The sequence below is a fragment of the Puntigrus tetrazona genome, chromosome 9 (genome assembly GCF_018831695.1).
Source record: "Puntigrus tetrazona isolate hp1 chromosome 9, ASM1883169v1, whole genome shotgun sequence".
NCBI classification, from domain to species: domain Eukaryota; kingdom Metazoa; phylum Chordata; class Actinopteri; order Cypriniformes; family Cyprinidae; genus Puntigrus; species Puntigrus tetrazona.
The window spans coordinates 4838010-4860389 of NC_056707.1; the positions used below are offsets into that span (position 1 = coordinate 4838010).

The window sequence follows — 22380 nt, forward strand, 5'->3', positions numbered from 1 at the left end:
CTCCGGCCCGGGACATTCTGGACCGCTCGCTCATCGAGGATTTCCTTCACTCTCTCCAGACTATTTCCTCAGGAAGGGGAGCTGGGTTTGACTCTAGTTTTCTTTTTCCTTTCTATTCCTTGTTTGTCTATATTAGACTCTGCTTTTCGCTATCACTATCAGTACTCATGTTAATTAAAACGGCACCTGTTTCAGTTTGACGCTGATTTGCTGCCCTATTTCTCTCTGTATGTTTCTTGACATCTTTGTCAGATTATTGTGTTTCTATCCGTGTCTGCCAGTTCTGTTCTCCGCCTGACACTATCATGATTGCTGGTCTATAAAGTTTTATGTTTTGCCACCACAATAAAAACTACAGGACGTTGATACAACCATTTTATATATATATATATATATATATATATATATATATATATATATATATATATATATATATATATATCATATTAAGACATTTATTGGGAGATATAGAATGACAACTGATAAAATAAACCGTATATTTATTTTGTGTAAGCAATCTGTCATTTTGTTTTAATAATCTCATGTATCTTCATTGCAAACTATCATAATTTTCATGGTTTTGGCAAATAAATATGAACAACCGTACCATTTTTGCTCAGTGTGGGCCTCTAAATAAAATGTATGTTTTACATTTTAAGCTCCACATTATCCTATATTATTATTAGTCATTAATGTTTTATAAATAAAAGAAAAAGAAAACAACCAAAAAGAAAAAAAGAGAAACACAGTCCCAAATGTAATAATATTAATAATAATAATAATGATAAATGTGAATCTGACTGTTATTTACAGGGTTTTTGATTCTAAAAAGTAGCTTGTCTTCTAAAAAGTTTTTCATCCAGCTCTTTGAGTCTCTACTGATATATTTTAAAATGAAATATAAAGCATGAAGTATAAAAACCACCTGGACGTTTTAACCAGCATAACAAAGACTTTTCTTTTAGACATTCTGTCTAAAAACATTCCTGACGTTCCATCTTTCTCTGACTAAGATCATCAACCGTCCCTTAGGTTTAGGATCCATTCGTGATGTTTGGCAGCGATCCGAGTTGTTTCTCAGTCAAAGAGAGCGTGGACAAAAACAACAGTCCAGTCATCAAAACCATAATGATACGCTGTATTCAAGCACTCGATGTGTCCGGTGTGAGCAGGACGGAGCTATTTCTGTCTTATCTTCAGCTTTATGAAAATATGAAGGCTTATCAGACTAAAGAAAAAAATGTTTTCTGTTTCGTGTCTAGTTTTGCTGCCGCTGAGGCGACTGAGCACCAAAGGGAGAGGAAATGCCATGGAGACCACATATGTGAAGAGAACTTTTGTGTCAGAGCTGTCTGGGAATGTTATTGACATCTGCCCAGTGGGAACACTGACCTCTAAACCTAACGATTTCACCTCCTGACCCTGAAAAACCAGGTGCAGAAATACTTAACACGCACTGATCTCTTATAAAGTGTTTTTAGTGTGTTTGCCCGGTGAGGTGAGTGACTGGTTCACAGCCCATCAGTGTGAAAGCAGCATTCATTCACTGTTAAAAATAAAGCTTATTATTGACATTTATGGTTCCGTAAAGAAACCTTAACGTCTATAGAACCTTTACCCTGCACAGAAATTGTGTGATATAAACTAGTAATTGAGAGTTATGAAGTGAGTGGTGGAAACGGTTTCTATAATATTTAAAGGGATAGCTCAGCCGAAATACTAATTTTGACAAAAATGTATTCACCCTCAGGCCTTCCAAGATGCAGATGAGTTTATTCATCAGATTTGGCATTTCATCCCTCGCTCAGCCATGGATCCTCTGCAGTGAATGGGTGCCGTCAGAATGAGAGTCTGAACAGCTGATAAAAAAACATCACAGTAGTCCACAAGTAATCCACATTACTCCAGTCCATCAGTTAACAACTTATGAAGTGTAGCTGTTAACTCCTAAACTGTATGTTTATTATAAAATAAAAGATTTTTTGTGAATAGTTAAATTTTACAGAAATCTGTGATAAAAACACGCTTTAACTACGATGCGAATATCTGGGCATGACTATATTTAGAGAATGTATATTTAGTTATTTCTTTATTTTTACAAATCGCCATGCTACTGCCATGTTATGGAAAACATTAGAAGTATCCTGTGTGTTTCTCTCGGTCGCCCTCTGGCGTGTAAAAGCCTCCGATTCCTCCTGAACAAAATGTCCACAAAATGTCATGGATATTTTAACCACCTCTCAGATAGTTAACTCCCTTTGTCTTCCAGAGATTCATTTCATAGTCAGCATTATACAGTATATACACAAGCAAGTAAAATGTCATAGCTTTAGCCTGGAAATAAAAACAAAAGCAATCTGTTCACAAAGGGTGTTTATTCATTTATTTTTAAAGCACGTCCTATATTTTATCTTAAGCCACTGTTTTCTTGGGGAGAAACCTTTGGGGAGAAAAGGTGAAAGTTTAGGGCAACCTTGTTATGGAAATGACATTATATTAGTATTATTGTACTTTTTTTAATGGCCATTTACTATAATCACAACCTGTAATAAATATATTTAATGCTAAATTTTATATTTTATGACTGAATGTCTGGGTCTGGTATGATGTAATCTACAATACAATATAATAAATGTAGCAAAAATAAATTACGGCCTGATGAAAAGATGCCAGTAAAATGTATTAAATAAATGCACTTAAAAAAATAAATGTATATAAAATATATTTTGTTAATAATAATAATAATTCTGTTCAGCTTTATCTTAATAGCGGAAAATGATTTTTAAAATATTCTAGTTACCGAAAACAACATCACTAGACAACAGGAACTTTTCTTTTTAAGGCACCAGCATCATACAGCTTCTAACAGGAGTGGAAATGCTGTTTAAGGCATACGGTGGCGGTCGGTCGTGGTAGTGGAGCAGTTGTCATGTCCCCTCAGTGCCGGTAGTGGTGCTGTGAGTCCGCCGAGCTCTGAACTCTAAACCCCCGCAGATCTGTTCAATGAGAGCAGACGATAACATAATATAGAAAGTACATTAGTGATCGCTTTAACGGTTCACCGCCTCAACGGGAAATAATATTCCGTAACATAAGGAATTCCGATGAATATTCGGTGCAGTTGATGATCTGTGGCGTTTATACAGTCTGTCCGGAGTGAGACCCCGTAGAGGCTGAACCCACTGCAGGTAAGCGAACTCGATTACTGCTCTAACCGACTCACGAGCGCTCTAACGCCCTCGCCGCGCTACTCGAGCACCCAGGCTTGGCAGCTAATGTAGGCCGATGTTTACATTGACTTAAAATGGATATTCAGCAACTCGTATCGTGTTTAGGGGACTAATTCCAATTAAACCGAGGCTGTAATAATTGTATTCATTTTAAAGAGATTAATTTACAAGGGTTTGTTCAAATTAAACTACTATTAATGCTTAATCGGTTGAAGCGACCCGCTCTTTCGGCCTGATTTAACGGGCCGCATCCGCCATTGTTTATAGCCACATTTAGTGCGATTAATATGCACAAACTTCACGTATTTGATAAAATCTAATAACATAATTCGCGCATGCATGAGCTTATTTTTCTATTTTTAGCATTTTAAATTTGACATTAGCGCAGTATCACGGCAGTGTTTCTGTTTCCTGGGTTTGTTTTTAGCATTGTAGCTAACGAGTGAGATATCAAAATAATGTGTGATTTGACAGCCAGGGGCTGAAACTAAATTTTAAACTGATATTAATACAAACCTCCTTTAACGGGGGAAAGAGTTATAAAATACTGACCGAATATGTCTGTATGCAACGTTTTAGGAGTTATTTAGCATATCGATTTGATGACAGCGATGTTTATTTAACGAATCTGATAATTCGTAAAGTATGATGTTAAAGAAAGGATTATATGGATATCGTCGTAATATCTGCGGAAGGGACAAGTTAATTAAGTGTCACAGTAAAATAAAAAAAAATCAATGATTTATTTTTTTTGGAATATAGTATTTCCGTGGTTTTCTTTGTCAGGTACCTTGACTTATGTCATGTATATGACCTCATACATAAATTTGCTCGTTTACTGTTATATAATATGTTAACAGAATTTTATTTATGCCCTTTTTTCATGACTCATCTCAGAACCACATCATTTCTAACAGTTACCTTATCCATTCTGTTATTCCTAATATAGTTATATCAGAACCAAACTGAGGACATAATGTTTATCTCTTTTATGGCTATGTCACATGCTTGTTTGTTTTGGTCTCTATTTTTTGTAGTTAACCTATAACCACATCAACTAACTGTGACTCTAGGTTGCATTTATTTCAAATATTAAACCAAGACGCAAGAGCTAACTATTATATTGTCAGTGTTTTATTGCACGGTCCTGATTAAAGCACATGTAACGCCTAATATAATGGTTATTACGTAAAATTTTAGCCTTTGCATAACACACGTTTTGCGTTTGCAAACGAAACGCGTACTGTGAGTTTATCGTGTGTTATTTATGTGGTGTAATGCACACTCTTTTCTGTCTCGCATCAGCTGATGTTCTCAGGGACCAGAGTCACGTGATGTACGAAGGTAAACACATCCATTTCTCAGAGGTGGATAATAAGCCGCTGTGCTCCTACAGCCCCAAACTCTGCAAGCAGCGCAGGTTGAACGGGTACGCCTTCTGCATACGGCATGTTCTGGAGGACAAAACCGCTCCGTTTAAACAGTGCGAATATGTGGCCAAGTATAACAGTCAGCGATGCACCAACCCAATCCCCAAAGCAGAAGAGCGAAGGTAAGATGAGAGGAAGTCGGCAGATTAGAGGCTTACGGAGAGTTACAGTTTGTACACTCTAATAATAATAATGGTATTTAATGGTAATAATTTCTATTAATGATAAAGCTAAAGAGAGGTTTGTAAAATATTGAAGTAAAATCTCTGCCTGTTTCTTCAGAAATATGAACTTCAACAACAATTTAAAGCAAAATCCGTCTCTGTACGTTTAATGTGCAGTTGATAATGCAAAGTACATCAGTTATGCGTAATTATCACTTAATTGCTTGATTTGCAAATTTGCGGTAAATCTCCATCAGCTGTTTTCAAATGAAGCGGCAGTTAATACACAGAGCCGTAGATCGATAATCGTATTTTACATTGAAGCCTGTGCGATACAACAGTACAACTTGAGAGTTAACCAAATAAAGCACTAGATACGAGCTCCTCCAGCAGTAACGTGGAGGCATTTGACAGCACTTCTCCATTCACGATTAAGATGCGCTTTGTGTGATCTGAGCAGATACTGAAACATGTGCTGATACTTTGGCAGATACTGTAACAGCCACCTGCAGGTGCTTGGCTTCATCCCGAAGAAGGAGCGTAAGAAGAAGCAGGATGCTCTGGAGGAGGTTCGTGCCCGTGCTCACGTGGAGTCTGTGGCTCTGAACATCACCGTTCCCTCTCTGGCTCTGAGAGACACTAATGGGCTGGATGGCCTCCCTCCGTCTCCGCCCTGCTCCCGTCTGACTCCGATGCCCCTCTCGGACTCCGACCTCCTCGACCCCTTTGCCTTCTATGAGGAGGACACGGACGGAGAGGAAAGCGTGGTGCAGAAGAGCTCCAGCAAGAGGAAGCTGCCCAACAGGCCCGTGATTGGCCTGAGGGTTACCGCCCGGGACCCAGAGCACCGTCAGCCGGACATCGAGCACTTTAGCGCCGTCACTGAACCCTGCACACTTCCAACCTCCCCACACTTACCACAACCCCCTCCGCCACCGGCTCCGCCTCCGCCTCAGCCCTCGGCGAGGCTTGTCCAGCCCCCTAAACATACAGATCGGCCCGCTTACGCCCAACACGGGACAGTGCAGACACTGCTATGCAAGCCAGCTCCATCTCAGACTGGGTCTTCTGGTTTATCTGGTCTTCTCCCATCGGCTGGGGTTCAGAACCAGCCTGTTAGCCGGAGACCTGTCCCTGCTGCGTCCCCTCGCCCAGCTGCTGCCCAGGACTGCCCACCGCCCTGCGCCGTGGCCATGCGCCCCACTGCCTTCACTGCACCCCCTGTCTGCCTGCTCAGACTACAGCACCTTGTGCAGCTCTACGCTCAGAGACAGAGAGAACATGGAGACCTGTTCCCACATCTTGGTAAACTGTTATAATTAAATCGTACTGTTCTGTGCAATGCAACATAAAAACTAGGGTTGTAAAGGGGCAAAAAACTTTTCGGGCAGATGTTTAAATTTGTGTAAAAATAAAATTGTAATTAATTTTTATTAATTAAAATTATTAGATTATTATGCATACACACACACACATATGTAATAAAATTGTTAAAAGCATCAAAATAATAATACTCTAATACAGTTTAGAATTTTTACTGTTTTATTATTATTTTAAAAAGAGTGTTTAAATAGTTAATTAATGCACCAAAAATAAATACATTTCATTACCATGATTTACTGAAAACAGCCACAAAAATGTCATTCAGTTGTTTAAATCACGTTTACGACAAGATCAGTTTATGACATTAAAAGAACTAGTTTTACCCAAAATACTTCTAATCTTACATTTTTTAACATTTCAAACAATTTTACCATTTTGGCCATTTGTTAGCAAGATTTTTATTTTACTCATTTAAAATTTAATTTAGTATGCGCTTTTTCTTTAATATTTTTTAATACATGCACGTCAGAATGTGTGTTACTCTGTGTGTTACATTTTTTTTTTTCTCCCAAAACTTCGCTATCATATTTACAAACACACATTGTGATCAGTAAGAAAATTATAATTTTATTCAAGAAAGGATATAAAATTGCTAAAAAGTGATCGTAAAGACATTAGAGTTAATGAAACACGCTAAATGCTATTATTTGATATGATTTTCCAGTAATATCCTAAAATCAGTAGAGTAATGAGATATCCAATAAAATATTAAATATTTCTTGAGCAGCAAATCAGTATATTAAAATTATTTCTGAAGGAAATTTATTATTTTTAAAAACATTTTAAAATTTACTAAAAACATTTATTTACATAGTAGCAATATACAGTGTTCTTAATATATGTGTGTGTAGGTGTAACCCATAGATTATCTTAATATCTGATCTTATATGTACGTGTGTTTCTATAGGGCTAGACTGGTCTGAAGACAGTACAGATGATGAAGATTCAGAGGAGCTTGTCCCTCTAATGCCTCAGGCCTGGAGACGTCAGGAAAGAAGCTCCCATCAAAGGTAATAAAATTCACTCTCACTTGCTCCTCACAACTTCTGAGATGGTAAATATTATGCCACTTACAATTAAAGTACTCCAAGAGTAGGGCCGGGCAGTATATTGCATGCTATAGAATGTACATCTAGTCAGTCTATTCAGTCAGTCACAAGCTATGCAATATTGCGTTCAGTTGCACAAATTAATCACCTGCAAAAGTGAACACGATATTCTCTGATAAACTTCCGTTTGAAAACTTCCGTGATGAAGATTTACTTCTAATCAAGAAAATGGCTTTACAGACTAGACACGCATGGCTATAGGATACAATATATTGCCCAACCCTATCCAAGATCATTGATCAAAATGTTTAAGAGGACAGCAAGCATGTTATAATCCCGACTGATTTGTTTTATTTGTATGCATCAGCACCTCCAATGAAAAGCCGCTTTCCCGGCGGGCACGTCTGGCACAGTTATGTACATACCTGCAGGAGAGGTATAAACACCTGTGCCGGCAAGACAGGGCCACCACCCGTCACAGCAGATACCGATACGCCTTCCGGAAAGCTCTTCTCCATGCTGCAAGCAAAGACCCCGACTGCACTGCACAGCTCATTCAGAAACTCAGCAAGAGCTCACAGACCTCGACCTGGTGTGTTGAACATGACATGTTTGCAAGAACTGTGCATTTCTGGGCTCTGTGTGGTTTTAATATGCCTGTATTAATTATCTTTTCAGCTCAAGGTCTCCGGTACCACATGAAAGGACAACGTGTACGGGAACCTCAAAGGGTCATAGCTGCAGCAACATAGCTTTGCCATTTTCACGTCACTGTTTTCAACGTATCCTTTAAGCAAAACCACAAGATGTTAGTGATGAAACAATGAACTGTCTGTGTGAACAATGGGCAAGTCACAAGCAACACCTCTGTGCAGTTTTCAGATGCCAGTGTATTATGATCTTGACAGCATGTTGACGCAGATATCCTGTTGAATCGCTCTCAGCAGCTGTTCTCCAGTTGCACGGCACGGTTCGCTGATGGACAGCAGTGCTCCATTCCTGTGTTTGACATCACTCACCAGACACCTCTTTGTGACGAACATGCCAAGAAAATGGTGAGAAACCACACTGCTTCTCTTGATAACCTGGATGCGTTTACACAGTACAGCATTGGTTAAGTTGTATGTAAATGTGTGCCAGGATAACTTCCTGCGTGGGGATGGCAACAGACGCAGTCAACAGCAGCAGCTTCGGCGCCCACGTAAGAAGACCAAGCCGCCTGCACTGACGAAGAAACACAAAAAGAAAAGACGGCGAGGTCCGCGCAGACCTCAGAAGCCCATTCCTCCCGCCGTGCCACAGGGCAACTTGCTAATGCCCTCCCTCTCCCTGTCCACTCACCACACTCATGTCAGGTGCGTTTCCTGCTTTCAAATCAATTGCATCAGAAATACCAATATTGTAGTCGAGACCAGGTCATTTGGGTTCAAGTCACTTTTATTTATATGGTGCTTTATACAACACAGTTTGTTTCAAAGCAGATTTAAAGTAATAACGTGCCCCGTTTATGGGTTATGAAAGGTTCATATTGGGGTTCAGAATTTGAACTTGTTCTGTGACTTTCAAACGATTTGTTCAATGAATCATTTTTCCAAACCTCTTCTTTGCGTGTCACTTGTCTGTGGTGATTATGACTGATAAAATAGCATTGTTTACAGTGACCCCAAGGGAAAAAGCAATTTGTACCGCTCTAAAAGCAGCCCCTAGTAGAAAAGAATGAATTAGCATTTTTCGTTCAGACCAATAACTTCATACACGGTGCACTTTCAGATTTAAAACTGTGCAGGATGTTTTCATTCACTTAGAGCTGTGTTACACACTGCATGAAAGCTAATTCTGTAAAGCTAATAATCAATAGTCCATAATAAGGGCACTATAAAGAGAAAAATAGTGTCGGTAACGCAAGAGGACAATAATGAACAGTCAATTTTTCAGTAAAAGTCAGTTTATCATTGATTCAGTGATGTCGTCACTTGATAATTACAGATATTATAACAGATTTGGTGGAGCAGGGTTAGAATTGAACTCGACAGGAAGGTATATCTACAGGAACATGACAGGGCACCCCTGAGTGATTCTGTCACGACAGCACAGAGTGGATCACTAATTGGCATGGAGCACAAAATTTATCCAGGCAAGACCATGACAAAACCAAAACCAAGTTCTTGAGATCAAGCCCATTTTTGAATACTATCAGTTTTTGGGTGAACCTATCTCTTTAATGTAAAACAATCTGTCGGTATGTTGATAGCTAGCTACCTGAAATGCAGCTCTTCCGGTTCAATGAAAGGCACGAAGGGAACTCAACCTCTCAAAGTACTTAGGTGATTGCCACAGCAACATATTTGTGCTTGTAACATGTCGGCCAACCATTTATATTTATGTACTTCTAAGAGTATGTTTCCGACTTTATTCAGCTTAAGTCTAGCTGGCACTCAATCTGTCTGTCGCTCTAGCAGGAGTCCGTCGACCCCTGAACTCAGTGCAGACGAGCTTCCTGACGACATCACAAACGAAATGCCTGACATTCCCAATGATCTTGAGCTGAATCAGGAAGATTTCTCTGATGTGCTGCCCCGACTCCCAGATGATCTTCAGGATTTCGACCTTTTTGAGGGTATGTTCACATCTGATTATTTCACACCAAAATATGAAAAAGACTATAGAGTAACCTCTTGGTTTCAGCAAGAAATCACAAAGACTAGCATTTGCCAAACAACACAAATTTTCTTCAAAACATTTTGCCCGTTGGTTGGTTGGTTGTCTGAGCTGTCTTTGCATACCCAGGTAAGAATGGAGAGTTGTTGCCCACCACAGAGGAGGCTGAGGAGCTGGTCAGAGCCCTGCAGGCCATGGGGTCGTATCCTGACTCCCTGGTGTGTTTGTCCTCAATGGGCGAACTGACCCCAGCGGATGGAGTAGACCACCGAACCATGGCTGTGTTCTCTGGGTCAGGGGTCGCAACGACAGGCATCGGAGACCTTCTAAACGGCCGAATAGCTTCTGAGACATTTCCCAATCTAGAGCTGGAGGGTAACCTCCTCCACGCCCCGACAGACCATCATTTCCCAACGTCCCCTTCACCACAGCCAACCCAGAGCAGCGCCACCGCACCCTCCACAAACCACAGCGGTGGGTTAACAGAACGAACGTTTCCCCGAGCTCCCAAACCGGACTCGTCCCCGCCAGGTAGTCATTACAGCAGCGAGCATGTGCCATCGCCCTACAGGGATCACATCTCACCCCCACATGGTGCCTCTTTTCAAACCGACCCGCCTCTCTTGCTGGAGGTGCCTTTGAGTGGAGCTCCCGGGCCTCCGCGCACCTCCTGGAACAACCTCCCGCTTTCACTCACGGACCCGGCACAGTTCGGTAACCTCCTCACTGCTGAAACTCACCTGCTCTCCACCGCACTGTCCACCCCGCCCTCCACGTCCCACTCCACTATCCTGCAGCCCACCGCTGCTCTCTCCGCTCTACCCCAATCGGGCCTGACTAGCCTCACCTCACCCTCCTCCTCGCCCTCTTCACGGGACCTTCTCACCCCCACCTTACCTAAACTACAGCTCCCACAGTTTAGTGCAGCCTTTGGCCACCAACTGGCTTCCCATAGTGGGATCCCCAAAGACCTGCAGCCCAGCCATAGCTCGACAGCGCCACCTACAGGCTTTACCATCACTAGTGCCACTGCTGCAACTCCCCCGTTCCCGCAGAGCAACTGAGTCTGGTTAGAGAGACTTAAAGGGTTAGTTCACTCAAAAATTAAAACTGTCATCTTTTACTCAGCCTCCTTGGAACAAGAAGGTAGAGGTTTTGAACAATGTTCGCTTCCTGCTCTTTAAACAGAATTAAGTAATGAACAAGGGCTGTCAAACTCCAAAATGGCGTTCTAAATTTCTACACTTTTAAACTGGTGTATAACAATTGGTTATGACGTGTGATGACCAGGATTGTTTAGTAATGTCTTTGCATGACATTTTGGCCTGTTCACAAAAAGACACGAACCATTGGCTGTTAAATAATCGATTACTTTTATTGATATAACGCTTTTAACAAAACCGATACAAAGCACTGAACAGTATCGGTATTAATGCATTCGTTCACAAAGACACAAATATTTGCACACTGTCAGTGCTGATTTGGCACAGTGCAAAGAAAACTGGACTTCTGATTGCAAAAGGTCGTTATGCAAAACTTTAATGAACAGACTATTTTTGCATTAGTTGAAGAGCAGAGGAAAAATCCTGAATTTTTTAAATTCAAAATTGTGAAGACTTAGTACACAAATCATGAATCATTTTTTATGGAGCTTTTATGTCCATTCATTTTAATTGCACAAAGAGCAGTCTGAACATTCTTATCAACATCTCCTTTTGTGTTCTTTAGAAGAAAGTATGGCTTTAAGGGTTTCTCTTTTGGGTGAACTAACTCTTGAATTTCCATCGCCAGCAGCAGTTTTTAGTCTATCTGTACACGTATCTCTTATTGTTACTGTTGTGATCCAAAAGTTATGTTCTACACTCATATGCCCCTTTTCCACTAAATGGTGCTAGTGCAGGAGCCAGTGATCTGCAGAGCTGTTTCAGAGCCGAATCATATTTCTTGTGAGCCAAACGATGATCTGACATTACTACATGTACCTAATAATGCGCGTTACACTCTTAGTGTATTCCAGGTTTTGAGAACTTTTTTATTGAATTATTATTATGAAGAACAATCATGATTCACGCATATGATATTTGTAAATAAATCATTGTTTCAGACAGACAGAGACAATAACGTTGCAGGAGAAGTTGTGCAGCATGATGACAAATAGAAATGTCGTTTGAGGTTGTGTGCAACTTAATATTTTTACATTATAAAGGACTTTTAACATCCATTTTTTTTAAAGTGGAAATGTGCAAAATGGTGCCAGGCACCAGCACTGTGTCAGTGGAAAAGGGTTGATGGTCTTGTATTTAGGCCAGTGGATCATATTCTTGTCACATTACTTATTCCATTAGTATAATGTTCTTCATACAAGAGTAGCAGGATGTTGTTTGGCTTGTGTCCTGTAGAGTCCTTGTGAGTGGAATGTTCTTGTGTTTGTTGGCTGGAGAAAGAGCAGAGCAGGACTCTCTTTTTTTATACTTGGTATTCGGATCAGTTTCGGGTTAATCTGATCACAAGGAATTATCATTTACGCATTGTCTTAATGTGCATTTCCTTCGATCTTATGATTAATATGAGTTCATTAGTGTGTCATCAGTGGGTCACTGCATGTCCATGAAGAATTGGACACACTCATGCCCTCATATTTGTATTCAAGAGAAAGTTGATATGAGAAATTTACAATTCTTTAGAAATTTACTTGTGCTGTATTTTTGAGCAAGCTGTCACTTAGCAAATCCAATCAGTTCCTGATTGGCAAAATAAAGTCCCGTTCTACATTTCTTCTCATTGGACAAGCAGTCGGTCTGACATGCATTGCAATAGAGAAGAAAATCTGGATGCAATGAGGTCAACTTTATAGCTGTACATGGCTTGCAAACTTGCAGCACAAGTATTAAATGAGAACGCGGTCCGGGATGCATTAGTATAATGTGAAGTGGCATCTCGGAAAGTGCGATTAGATCACCAAAGACGCATACCAAGTATAAAAACAAATGTCAACACTGAACTTTCAGCCAGTAGCCCAGAATGAACTCCGGGCACAGCCAACAACACTCGTGTCATCCAGCAGTCTTTGTATCAGGACCGGTCTATACTTAAATGTGGTCTTACGAGAATCCACCATACGACTTGTAATCAGGACACAAATCTGTATGACTGGACAGTATGATTCATTGATGGGTCTTTGCACATGCTCAGTGGACCAGGCCTGGACCGCTCACATCGAAAGGTTAATTAAAGCAATAATCTCCTCAGCAGAGTCTCTCGTACCAGTCTTCAGTCGGGGCTCGGTGACAAACAGCTGGATCTCATTCTCCTTAAACGGTTTTTCATTTATGGCTTAACTGTTTGATTGACGGCAAATATCTCGACTTTGCTAATCTCGTAGAAACACTGACACGGAACTCTTTCAGAGAAGAGTAAGCTGAACAATGACACTTATTTTGCCAAATACATGGGTTCAAATGTTTGTTCTTCTTCATGGTGCTTAATCAGTTCAGGACCTCGTTCGGTCTTTTTTTAATACAAGAGCCCTTGGTGGCAAGGTTTCTGAGTACAGTAGAGCTGGCAAATGGAAGGAATGGGAGGCGGGAAAGTTGATGTCAACTGAAATAACCCCTGCGTTCGTTTTGTGGACATTTGGTGCAATTTCTATGGAGAATGGTTTGTGCAACCTGATGGTTCTTCTCCAGACTTCCACAGAAGTGTCAGGTTCAAACTCAGCCATTTTTAGTCACCGTCAGTCAGCCTTATGCCACGTGGGACCAATGTTCCCTGCAGATTTCGCTTTCTCTTTTGAAGTTAAGACAGTACAACCAAGGTTTTTGGTAGATTTTAGACACTGAACGATTATCTTATATATTAAGTATTAAATATATTTATAGAATAGAATCCTCTAGATTGGGTTTTATTGGTTGAATTGAGTGGCGAAAGGTAAATAATGAAATTTTAAAGAAACATACTTGGTGGAACCGAAGCATTTAGTGGCATAATGTTTAATTATGTTGTTTAATGGCTATCAAAATTCTCGTGATTAATCATTTTTTTATTGATTGATGTTGTGTATCTGTGTCATTTCTTTGGACGAAGAGACTGTGATCATGTGCAACAGTATTTTTGATAGCTATTAAAAAAAAATAAGAGTCAGTGATCGCTGAAATCCACAGGCCCTTGTGCACATTTACTCTAATCCAATATCACTAGTCATAATGGGTTTCATTCATGAAAAACTAAGAGAACGAAATGTGTGTAAATTATATATTTTGAAAAAAAAAACAAACATTTTTACGTAAATGCTGATAATTAAATTCTAAAATCCAGTGACGGTTTACGTGAGAATGATTTTAGAAAAGATTCCGTGTTTTCTTGCGTAAACTGTCGCATTGAATAGAAGAGTTATAATTTAATGGAATCGTTTGTAAAACCGTTATAGATTGACGCATTGAACTGATTTGAAACCGCTCTGATTGAATCATTCATAGAATCGTTCTCGCACAAGTCGTGACATTTGTATCGAAAGCAACGGCTTACGTAATAATGGTTTTAAGATGATTTACACGCATTCGTTCTGCTCTGTTTCATGAAAGAGATCATTTGTGTGGAGGAATGATCACGGGCATACTGAAGCCGTTACTTCGTTTGAAGTCAATCTCAAGAGTCATTAGTAGTGACAAAACATTGTTCGTTTTCTAGGTCATCACAGGTTCTAAATGACACTTCAGTCACTTGTGCAAAAGCCTGCTATCGTTTTTTTTTTTGTTTGTTTTTTTCCACCGATGTTCATCAGTTGTGGCAAAAGCATTTTTTTTGTTCCTCTAATGAGCTGAAATGTTGTGTGCAGTCCACGTTTTTACTGTGTTACTACTGTGTGTCCTGTGCAAACGACAGCAGGTCCGCTGCACAGAGAAACCCCCAGACAAAAGTCGCTTGCACTCTGCGTTAAGATGGCTGACTGATTCCTATACTCACTGAATGTACTGTAGAACTGTTTTTAAAAAAAAAACAAAAAAAAAAACTCATAGGATAATCTAGTCACCTTTTGTTATTGGTCTTTAATTTGTCTAAGGTATTTTTTTGTATACAAAGGTTTACATTTTTATGTATATTTTTCTCGTGTAAAAAATTATGTAATATGTGTATAAACATTGTATGTAATATCTGTATATAGAGTGACAAATTTTGATCTTGTTTTTGGATGTAAGAATTAAAATTGTGTGAATTTGTTGGGTTGTTACGGTCGTTTGGATTGGTTCGACGGTTACTCATTCATTTGGCTTCTGGACCAGTCGGGTTTGAGCAGCAGGAGCGGTGATCTCTCAGAGTTGTACATTAGTCTGAATTGAACTTTGGCACAGATTTATAGTCCTATAATCCCATAGGCTCTTCTGTTATGTAACGCATTAAAATGCTGTTATCATCTAGATGCAACCAGGCGTCCTCTAACTAAACATCAGATAGAGGAAGGACAATAAAAATGGTTTACAGCTAAATTAACTGTATCATGGATTTTACTCCGAATAAGATCATTTAAAGATTAAGTTTATTGCCATTTAAGATAGCCATTTAAGTTATAAATATATATTAAAAACTCTTGAATTTTTTATTTTTTTTTTAAGTTAAATGTTCCTACTGGGAACAGATTTAGAAAGAGCCATGGTCTTCATTTTTATGGTCCTAAGGAATGTACATGAGCATGTTGACATTGTGATAAAACAATGATATGCAGAAAAAAAAACACGGAAAATGAATATTGAAAAAAAAAAAAAACCCTCTAAGCTAAGGCTAGCCACAGAAATAGAAATAAGCCTCGTATGGGTAGGAAAAAGAAATACAATTTTTAAAGAATTACAACTGTTTTAAAGGGCAATAAAGTGCTATGTGATTTTAATATTATAGATTTTTTCAAACTATTACTAGCAAAAGGATTATTGCACAGATTAGTTATGTAGAACAAAAAGCTAAAATACACAGACCCCTTAAAATCAAATGTGCAGATTTTAGTTCATAGCTTTGAGGTATTTATAGGCTGTAACTAAAATGTAATTTTCTTACAGGAATTATTGAGGATATTATTGAGGATAAGTTCTACACTTATGTACAGACAGCAAGTAACTGGGGAAAACAACAGAAAAGAGTCTTCATGTAGAGCAGTGTTTCTTAACACCCCCCCCCCATCACTGCACATTTTATATGTCTACCTTATCTGACACCCATTTCAGGTCCTGGAGTTTCAGGTGTGTTTGATTAGGGAGTCAGTCAGTGTTGAGATGAAAACCTGTGAGGCAGAAAACATCAGACTCTCACCAACTAACGTATTCAGCAACGCAGGCCAGGTGCTGTAAATACCTCTTTAATCTGTGAACCACCCCCGTCACCATCGAGTCTGTGATCCCGGGACATGCCTCTTCAGCCAGGAGCATGGCCTGCTTCAGCTCCTCTAACACCGCCGGCTTATAAACACCTTGCTTCTGCTTCAGCTGATGGAAGAACAAACACATCCATCCTGTGATTGAGACTTTGAATACATACAGCACTGTTCATTTGCGAACTGCAAGGTTTTAAAAAACGGGAAATGCATAATACATAAATTTCAAGGTTCATCTGGATTAAATTCTTACCTCTGCAATCAATGGTAAAATAATAGAGGACTTAGACTCTGTGCTCTTGGGTGAAGGCTCCTTTTTACTGTCTGGAACCTAAACAATAAGAGAAAAGCGGATGTGTCTGAATCTCACTACATTAGTTCAAATCTGTGCTGCATTCTGCTCTTTGATTTTTAATCAGGTGGTGTTTGGTGAGTTTTAGTGGATGTATGAAGTCAGTTCCACTCAAATTCACAAGGTGTTCTATCAAAGAAACCACAGGTATAGACAAAAAGGACAGTTCAGTAATTTGTGATTTGAAGATGAACAAAGGTCTTACAGTTTTGAAATCAGGGTAATTAATAACAGAATTTATTTTTACTTTTTTTTTTTGTTGAACTGTCCTTTTAAGTATCATCGTGATCCACAAAGCTTGATCCCCATAGTCCACCAGGACAATCCCTTGCCCCTGATCCTCTTTGTGATATTCATGGACAGGATCTCAAAGGACAACTGGGGCGTGAAGGTGTCCAGTTTGCAACCGAGTGGGAAGCAGGGAGGATAAGGGTCAGCACCTCCAAAAACTGAGGCTGTGGTTGCCAGCTGGACTTCCCACTTCCGCTCCCGAGGGCAGGTCAGATTGTGAGATTTATAAGCGGATCAGTTCATTGGTGATGGTAATGCAGTTGCTGTACCAGACTATTGTAGGAGCTAAAGCCAAAGGTGAAGCTCTTGATTTACCAGTCAATCTATGTTCTGACCCTTAACTATGGTCCTGACATTTGGGAAAAGACCAAAAGAATGAGATCTCGCAGTTATCACATCCCTGTAACATTCAAAGTAGAGCTGCTTCTCCGCCATTGACATGGTAGGATGTCTCTTATGCCACTCCCAATGAAGGCATGTCCACCTGAGGAGGAAGTTTTGGAAATGCCATGGGATAGTGAGCTGTGGAAGGAAAGGGATATATTGCCAGTCCTACTTAGCCTGTTGTTACTGCGTCCTGGTCCTGATTAAGCAGCAAGAGCATAAATGGAAGGATGACCCACTAACATTTGTCATTCCAATCAAAAAGACCATGTTTAGTTTGATAATTTTACTTTAAGGTTGTCTTTCAATTAAAACATTTCTGCTTTGATAGTTTTAGACAATGCTATGTCACCTCTCTGCGTAGTTCTTCTTCTTTTTTAATGACTCCATTCTGTTTCACAGTGGGCTTATGTCCTATGACAGTGCCAAAGATCCAGTCATCAGCCACAGACTCTCCAGATGCTTCACCATCATCTCTGAAGACACGTACACAAAACATTTTCTCAGTGAATAATTCATTATATTATTAATATAACTTAATGTGTCAGTGTTTGTATTGTTTTGTTTTAAGCTTCTTACGATTCAGAATCAGAGCTGGACTCATCGCGGACCTGTTTTTCTTTCCATCTCTTGTACTTGTCGATAAGATCCATCAGGAATGATGTCTTCTTGGCATATCGCACGATAAATTTGTGTTTCAAAAGCTCTTTAGCTGTTGGCCTCTAGCAGAGACAAGACAGACATTGTCTTTTGATTTTACATAACTATACATCAAGGGTGGGTTTCTGTGGCCACCAAGAGCCATTTGAATGTCAAAGAAGTCCACCACTGCTATACATGCAAAAATTCATAGACTATTTCACAGTTACTCAAATGCAGTTTGGCAGGCCACTGCTCTGAAGTCTTAAGCTACACAACCCTAATCAATCAAGACCGTCTGAGTTATTACAACATCACAGGTTTGTTTCAGACTTCAGACTTAGTCTTGGAGGGCCAGTGTCCTATAGAGTTTAGCTTCAACCCTAATTAAACACACCTAAAATAGCTAATCTAGGTCTTACTAGGCATGCAAGAAACATCCAGGCAGGTGTGCTGAGGTAAGTCCAAGCTAAACTTTTAAACAAGTTTGGAGACCCCTGGCACACTTACAAAGTTGGGGTCTTTATTGAGACAGGCATCTACGAATTCTTTGAGAGCTTTGTTGTGGTTTCCCTCCAGTGTGGGTGAGTTTTCCTTAGGGATGAGAAATAACACCTTCATGGGGTGAAGATCTGAGTGGGGTGGCTCTCCTTTTGCTAGCTCGATTGCAGTTATGCCTAATGACCAGATATCTGCCTGCAAAAAAGCACACAAACCTTAGTGACCTATTCTACATGTGCTAATGTCTCCTAAAGATCAGTAGGCCTAGCTAACTAAGACGTAGCCAACACTCCTCTTGGAGCGCTACTGTCTTGCAGAAATTTGTTTCAGCCCAACTAGTCAAGGTGTTCAGGATTACCAGAAAATAATATGCGTTGGAGAATGACTGAAACTGAAGTCTGCAATGAAGGTAGAAGTGCAGGGCTAACTAGCTACTAACTAATTCACACTTAGGTACATACATTACACAGTGAAAGGATCTGACCTTTGAGTCATACTCTGCCTGTTTAATGACCTCTGGTGCCATCCAGAAAGGAGTGCCCACAAACGTGTTTCTCTTGATCTGTGTGTCTGTGAGCTGCCCAGCCACACCAAAATCAGCTAGCTTCACATCACCCTGCTCTGACAACAGGACATTAGCAGCTAGAGAAACACAAAGACACATCACATCATGATTTGAGCTTTCAGACCAGAGCTGCCATCTTGGTGGAGATCCTTTATTTCAGTGGCAGAAAACTATAGGTAATATGTCACCTTTAATATCTCTGTGAATTTTCTTTTCAGAGTGCAGGTAATCCAGACCCTTCAGGATCTCTCTGAGGATGGTGGCAATATGGGACTCATCAAGAGCTCCAGGTCCCAGCTGTAGATCAAAGAACACACCTGTTAGAGGAACATAAATGTGTAGGACTCATGATTTCACCAAGTATAAGATGTTCCTGGAACAACATTCCAATCAACCAATCAGATTCGAGGAATAATTGTTCTGGAAATATCTGTTTTAGGCTTATGATCAGGGTTAGGTGCTTCTATACTGTTAATCTCTATATTGTTAATCAGCTATCATTTCCCACTGATTTTAGGAATACACTTTGGGTAGGGTTAGGTTTAGGGGAATGAAAGTCTATATTTTTGGACATTAATGTTGATCCAGTATTAACAAAAGATGCTAATCCAGGATCATGCCTTACTTGGCAAAATCATGGTAACCGTAGGACTCTGAATCTCTGAAAATACAAAGGTATAGTTATATACTACATGACTAAAACCACACATTGTCAAAAAAGTTAAGAAAATTAAGATTCTCACCAAATCCAGAGCAGAACCCCCTCCTAAATATTCCATGATGATCCATAGTTTTGTGTCCTGCAAGAAATGTTGAGTTATATGATTAAGAGTTTGGGCTCAGTTATTACATGGCACCATTTTCTTGTTGTATAACAAGCAGCAGTGTTTTAATATCTAAAACTGTGTACCAAACTTAAAGAGCTAAATGAGCAATTTTCATCTGTATGTTCCTATTAGCTGTAAAGCAGGGGTAGCCAACCCTGCTCCTGGAAGACTGCGTTCCTGCTAACTTCCCTGCTCCAATACACTTGCTTTTAATTCTCAAGTGAGCTTGAACACCTTGATTAACTTCAGGTGTTTGACTAGGGTTGGGTTGAGCAACACAAGATGCTAATCCTTCAGGAGCAGGGTATCAGATCACAAAAAGACATTCAGGAGCAGTGGGACCACGAACATATGGGACACTTTCATAACCCAGTCCTCAGTCATTTTATGGTGAAATGTGCCTATAGAGCAATTCTGATTCCTAAAGGGTCTATTCAAACAAGTTATTTACACCTGGTCCCTTACAAAACTAATGCAAAATTACAATCGATACCCTAACCACCACAGGAGCAGTTAGTCCAAGTATAAGTACATTTCAATGTTTACAGAAGTTTGGACCTCTGTTATCCCTTAATATCATACAGCTTCAATCCAGTTTAAGTCACCATAAACTGTCTGACACACAGTAAAGTGCTTGAGGGAAGCAGTACACAGGCCTTACCTTCAGATAAGATCCATAGTATTTAGTGATGAAGGGGCTGTCGCACTGGCTGAGGACTGTGATCTCCTGTTGGATGTCTTCCACTTCATCTTCAGCCTCCTCCAGGTCAATAATCTTTATAGCGACTTTCCGTTGTGTGCGATTGTCAATGCCTTTAAAGACCTCTCCAAACGATCCCTTCCCAATCCTCTCTAGCTTGGTGAACAGCCTCTCTGGGTCAACTTTTAAATTCTGTTAAGGAAAGAAAAACTAATGAGAAGCACTCTTAAGATTGTTAGCTGTAGATTGAAAAAATGGAATTAGAAATTCTAGAAATCGTTTAATATGCGAGACAATTCAAACAGTGCTGCTGTGACCAGATGTTCATCTCAACAATCCAAATAAATCAGTGTCATCCAAATAAAGCACTGCAGTTCTCATGAGCTGCTGGAACGTGGCAGGTGCGCCCTGCATTCCCAAAGGCACAATTTCATACTGGAATATCTTAACTTTAGCGCCAAACATTATAGAGGCACAAATGATCCAACATTTCAGACATTTGGCAGCACCAAGCCTTATATAGTCTCATGAATGCTTGCATATTCTTGCTAATGGAGGCAGCGCTTGCTAAGTTAATGTTTTGTCAATAAGGAACTTTCAGCACAAAGCTGTGACAAGCACATTATGACTATAAATGTTAATGTAAATTTATGCTGAATCAGAAGAGATACCCAGCTAATCTAATCTCTCACACGTCATTTACAATAACCACAATCATGGCCTTTCCACTAACAATGGCACTTTGGTCATCGGATATTATGTGACCCTATGAAAAACGAAAAAATCTTGGGTGGCACTGAAATTACACTAAAATTATAAACTTATACAATGGAAGTAATTATAAAATGTTTCTTCTGGCAAAGCAATTTCTCAGTGTCCTTTTTTTAAACAAACATTAACTTGACACGCTTAATGTTTCTTCATGTGTCTGCATCGCAAAATTTCCCCGTTACATCAGTAGCCTACCATGCTGTCAACAAACAACAATAACCAGAAACTCTCATTCACACTGAAACACACCGTACCTTTGATCCTCCAGTGTCCATGACTATGACGGCTGCTTCCTGAATATGCGCTTCACACTCATGTGTTAGTCAGTCCATCAGGGCTCTTTATCATGTGGGTGTAACGGGGCGGTGACACGGCCGCTCTCCACCGCAGTAATGGGGTCAAAGAGCAGAATGCCTCTTCTAATGATTATGAATACAGGTTAAATACAAGTAATTCCATAAAACTGAACAAAACACATGTGATGAAAAGTGGCTTCTGTCGCGAGTATAACTGTAATCACATTTATTAAAGGAAAAAAAGAGACAAGCACGTAACACTTTCTTCCTTAAATTAAACCTATTATGTTTTTTTTTTTTTTTTTTTTTAATGGGTACATTTGAGCCACAATGCCACAGTTACTTTAACACTCCCATTTATTTGTGGATCAATTCCCTGGCAAATACCACAGATTTCCTCTATTTATTGTGTGATTACAGATTTTTTTATTCTATTCAATTTTTGACCTGTCATTGTCCTTGAACAGTTTATAGCGTAAATATCCAGATATGTAAAAAAAATATAATTAGACTGAAATAGTAGGGACTGCATCTTTCACAGCCTTAGGAGACATGCTGTGTCTACAAACAATACATTTGCCGAATTAATGACAAAAACCTGAGAAATTTGCTGATGGATTTTCTCTTCAGGGTTATTAGTAGTATATTTATTGAGCGTGAATTCAATCCTTAAATTGAAATCTAATTTTGTGGCATTAGTGGCTTCTACACAAGCATGCATGTGCTGTATATCATGGGTCTCCAGACCTGCTTCTAGAGAACCAATCAAATACACCCGTCTG

The 22380-nt window shown here is 39.6% G+C and overlaps 2 protein-coding genes across 5 annotated transcripts; one reads left to right on the forward strand and one right to left on the reverse strand.

The window, feature by feature from the left end:
* The first annotated feature begins 2928 nt into the window (after positions 1-2928).
* LOC122351440 (INO80 complex subunit D) lies at positions 2929-15130 on the forward strand. Its single transcript, XM_043248519.1, has 10 exons — positions 2929-3188; positions 4536-4782; positions 5315-6129; positions 7115-7217; positions 7624-7848; positions 7935-8038; positions 8178-8311; positions 8397-8611; positions 9716-9873; positions 10044-15130. The coding sequence occupies exons 2-10, from the start codon at positions 4565-4567 to the stop codon at positions 10976-10978; spliced, it is 2907 nt and encodes a 968-aa protein (XP_043104454.1). The 5' UTR covers positions 2929-3188; positions 4536-4564; the 3' UTR covers positions 10979-15130.
* On the reverse strand, positions 14940-21657 carry stk24a (serine/threonine kinase 24a (STE20 homolog, yeast)). Of its 4 annotated transcripts, XM_043248522.1 has the most exons (11): positions 21557-21657; positions 20493-20723; positions 19748-19804; positions 19193-19301; positions 18924-19081; positions 18449-18634; positions 17879-18021; positions 17652-17775; positions 16526-16603; positions 16254-16384; positions 14940-16182 (listed from the first exon to the last, which is right to left on the reverse strand). In XM_043248522.1, the coding sequence occupies exons 1-11, from the start codon at positions 21575-21577 to the stop codon at positions 16164-16166; spliced, it is 1257 nt and encodes a 418-aa protein (XP_043104457.1). In that variant the 5' UTR covers positions 21578-21657; the 3' UTR covers positions 14940-16163. The 4 variants fall into 4 exon arrangements, with proteins under 4 accessions (XP_043104457.1, XP_043104456.1, XP_043104459.1 ...); XM_043248521.1 differs by having other exon boundaries at positions 14940-16384; XM_043248524.1 differs by lacking the exon at positions 21557-21657 and adding an exon at positions 19630-19665 and having other exon boundaries at positions 14940-16384; positions 19193-19321; positions 20493-20630.
* Positions 21658-22380: the final 723 nt, after the last annotated feature.

Bases quoted from the DNA above. Each gene is read 5' to 3' on its own strand.
- LOC122351440 (XM_043248519.1), top strand. From the start codon at position 4,565: ATGTACGAAGGTAAACACATCCATTTCTCAGAGGTGGATAATAAGCCG. The intron at 4,783-5,314 runs GTAAGATGAGAG...ATACTTTGGCAG, and splicing joins CCCAAAGCAGAAGAGCGAAG to ATACTGTAACAGCCACCTGC. The intron at 7,849-7,934 runs GTGTGTTGAACA...TTATCTTTTCAG, and splicing joins AGCTCACAGACCTCGACCTG to CTCAAGGTCTCCGGTACCAC.
- stk24a (XM_043248521.1), bottom strand. From the start codon at position 21,577: ATGGACACTGGAGGATCAAAG. The intron at 18,635-18,923 runs GTCAGATCCTTT...GCTTTTTTGCAG, and splicing joins AGGCAGAGTATGACTCAAAG to GCAGATATCTGGTCATTAGG. The intron at 18,022-18,448 runs GTAAGTGTGCCA...TGTCTCTGCTAG, and splicing joins TCAATAAAGACCCCAACTTT to AGGCCAACAGCTAAAGAGCT.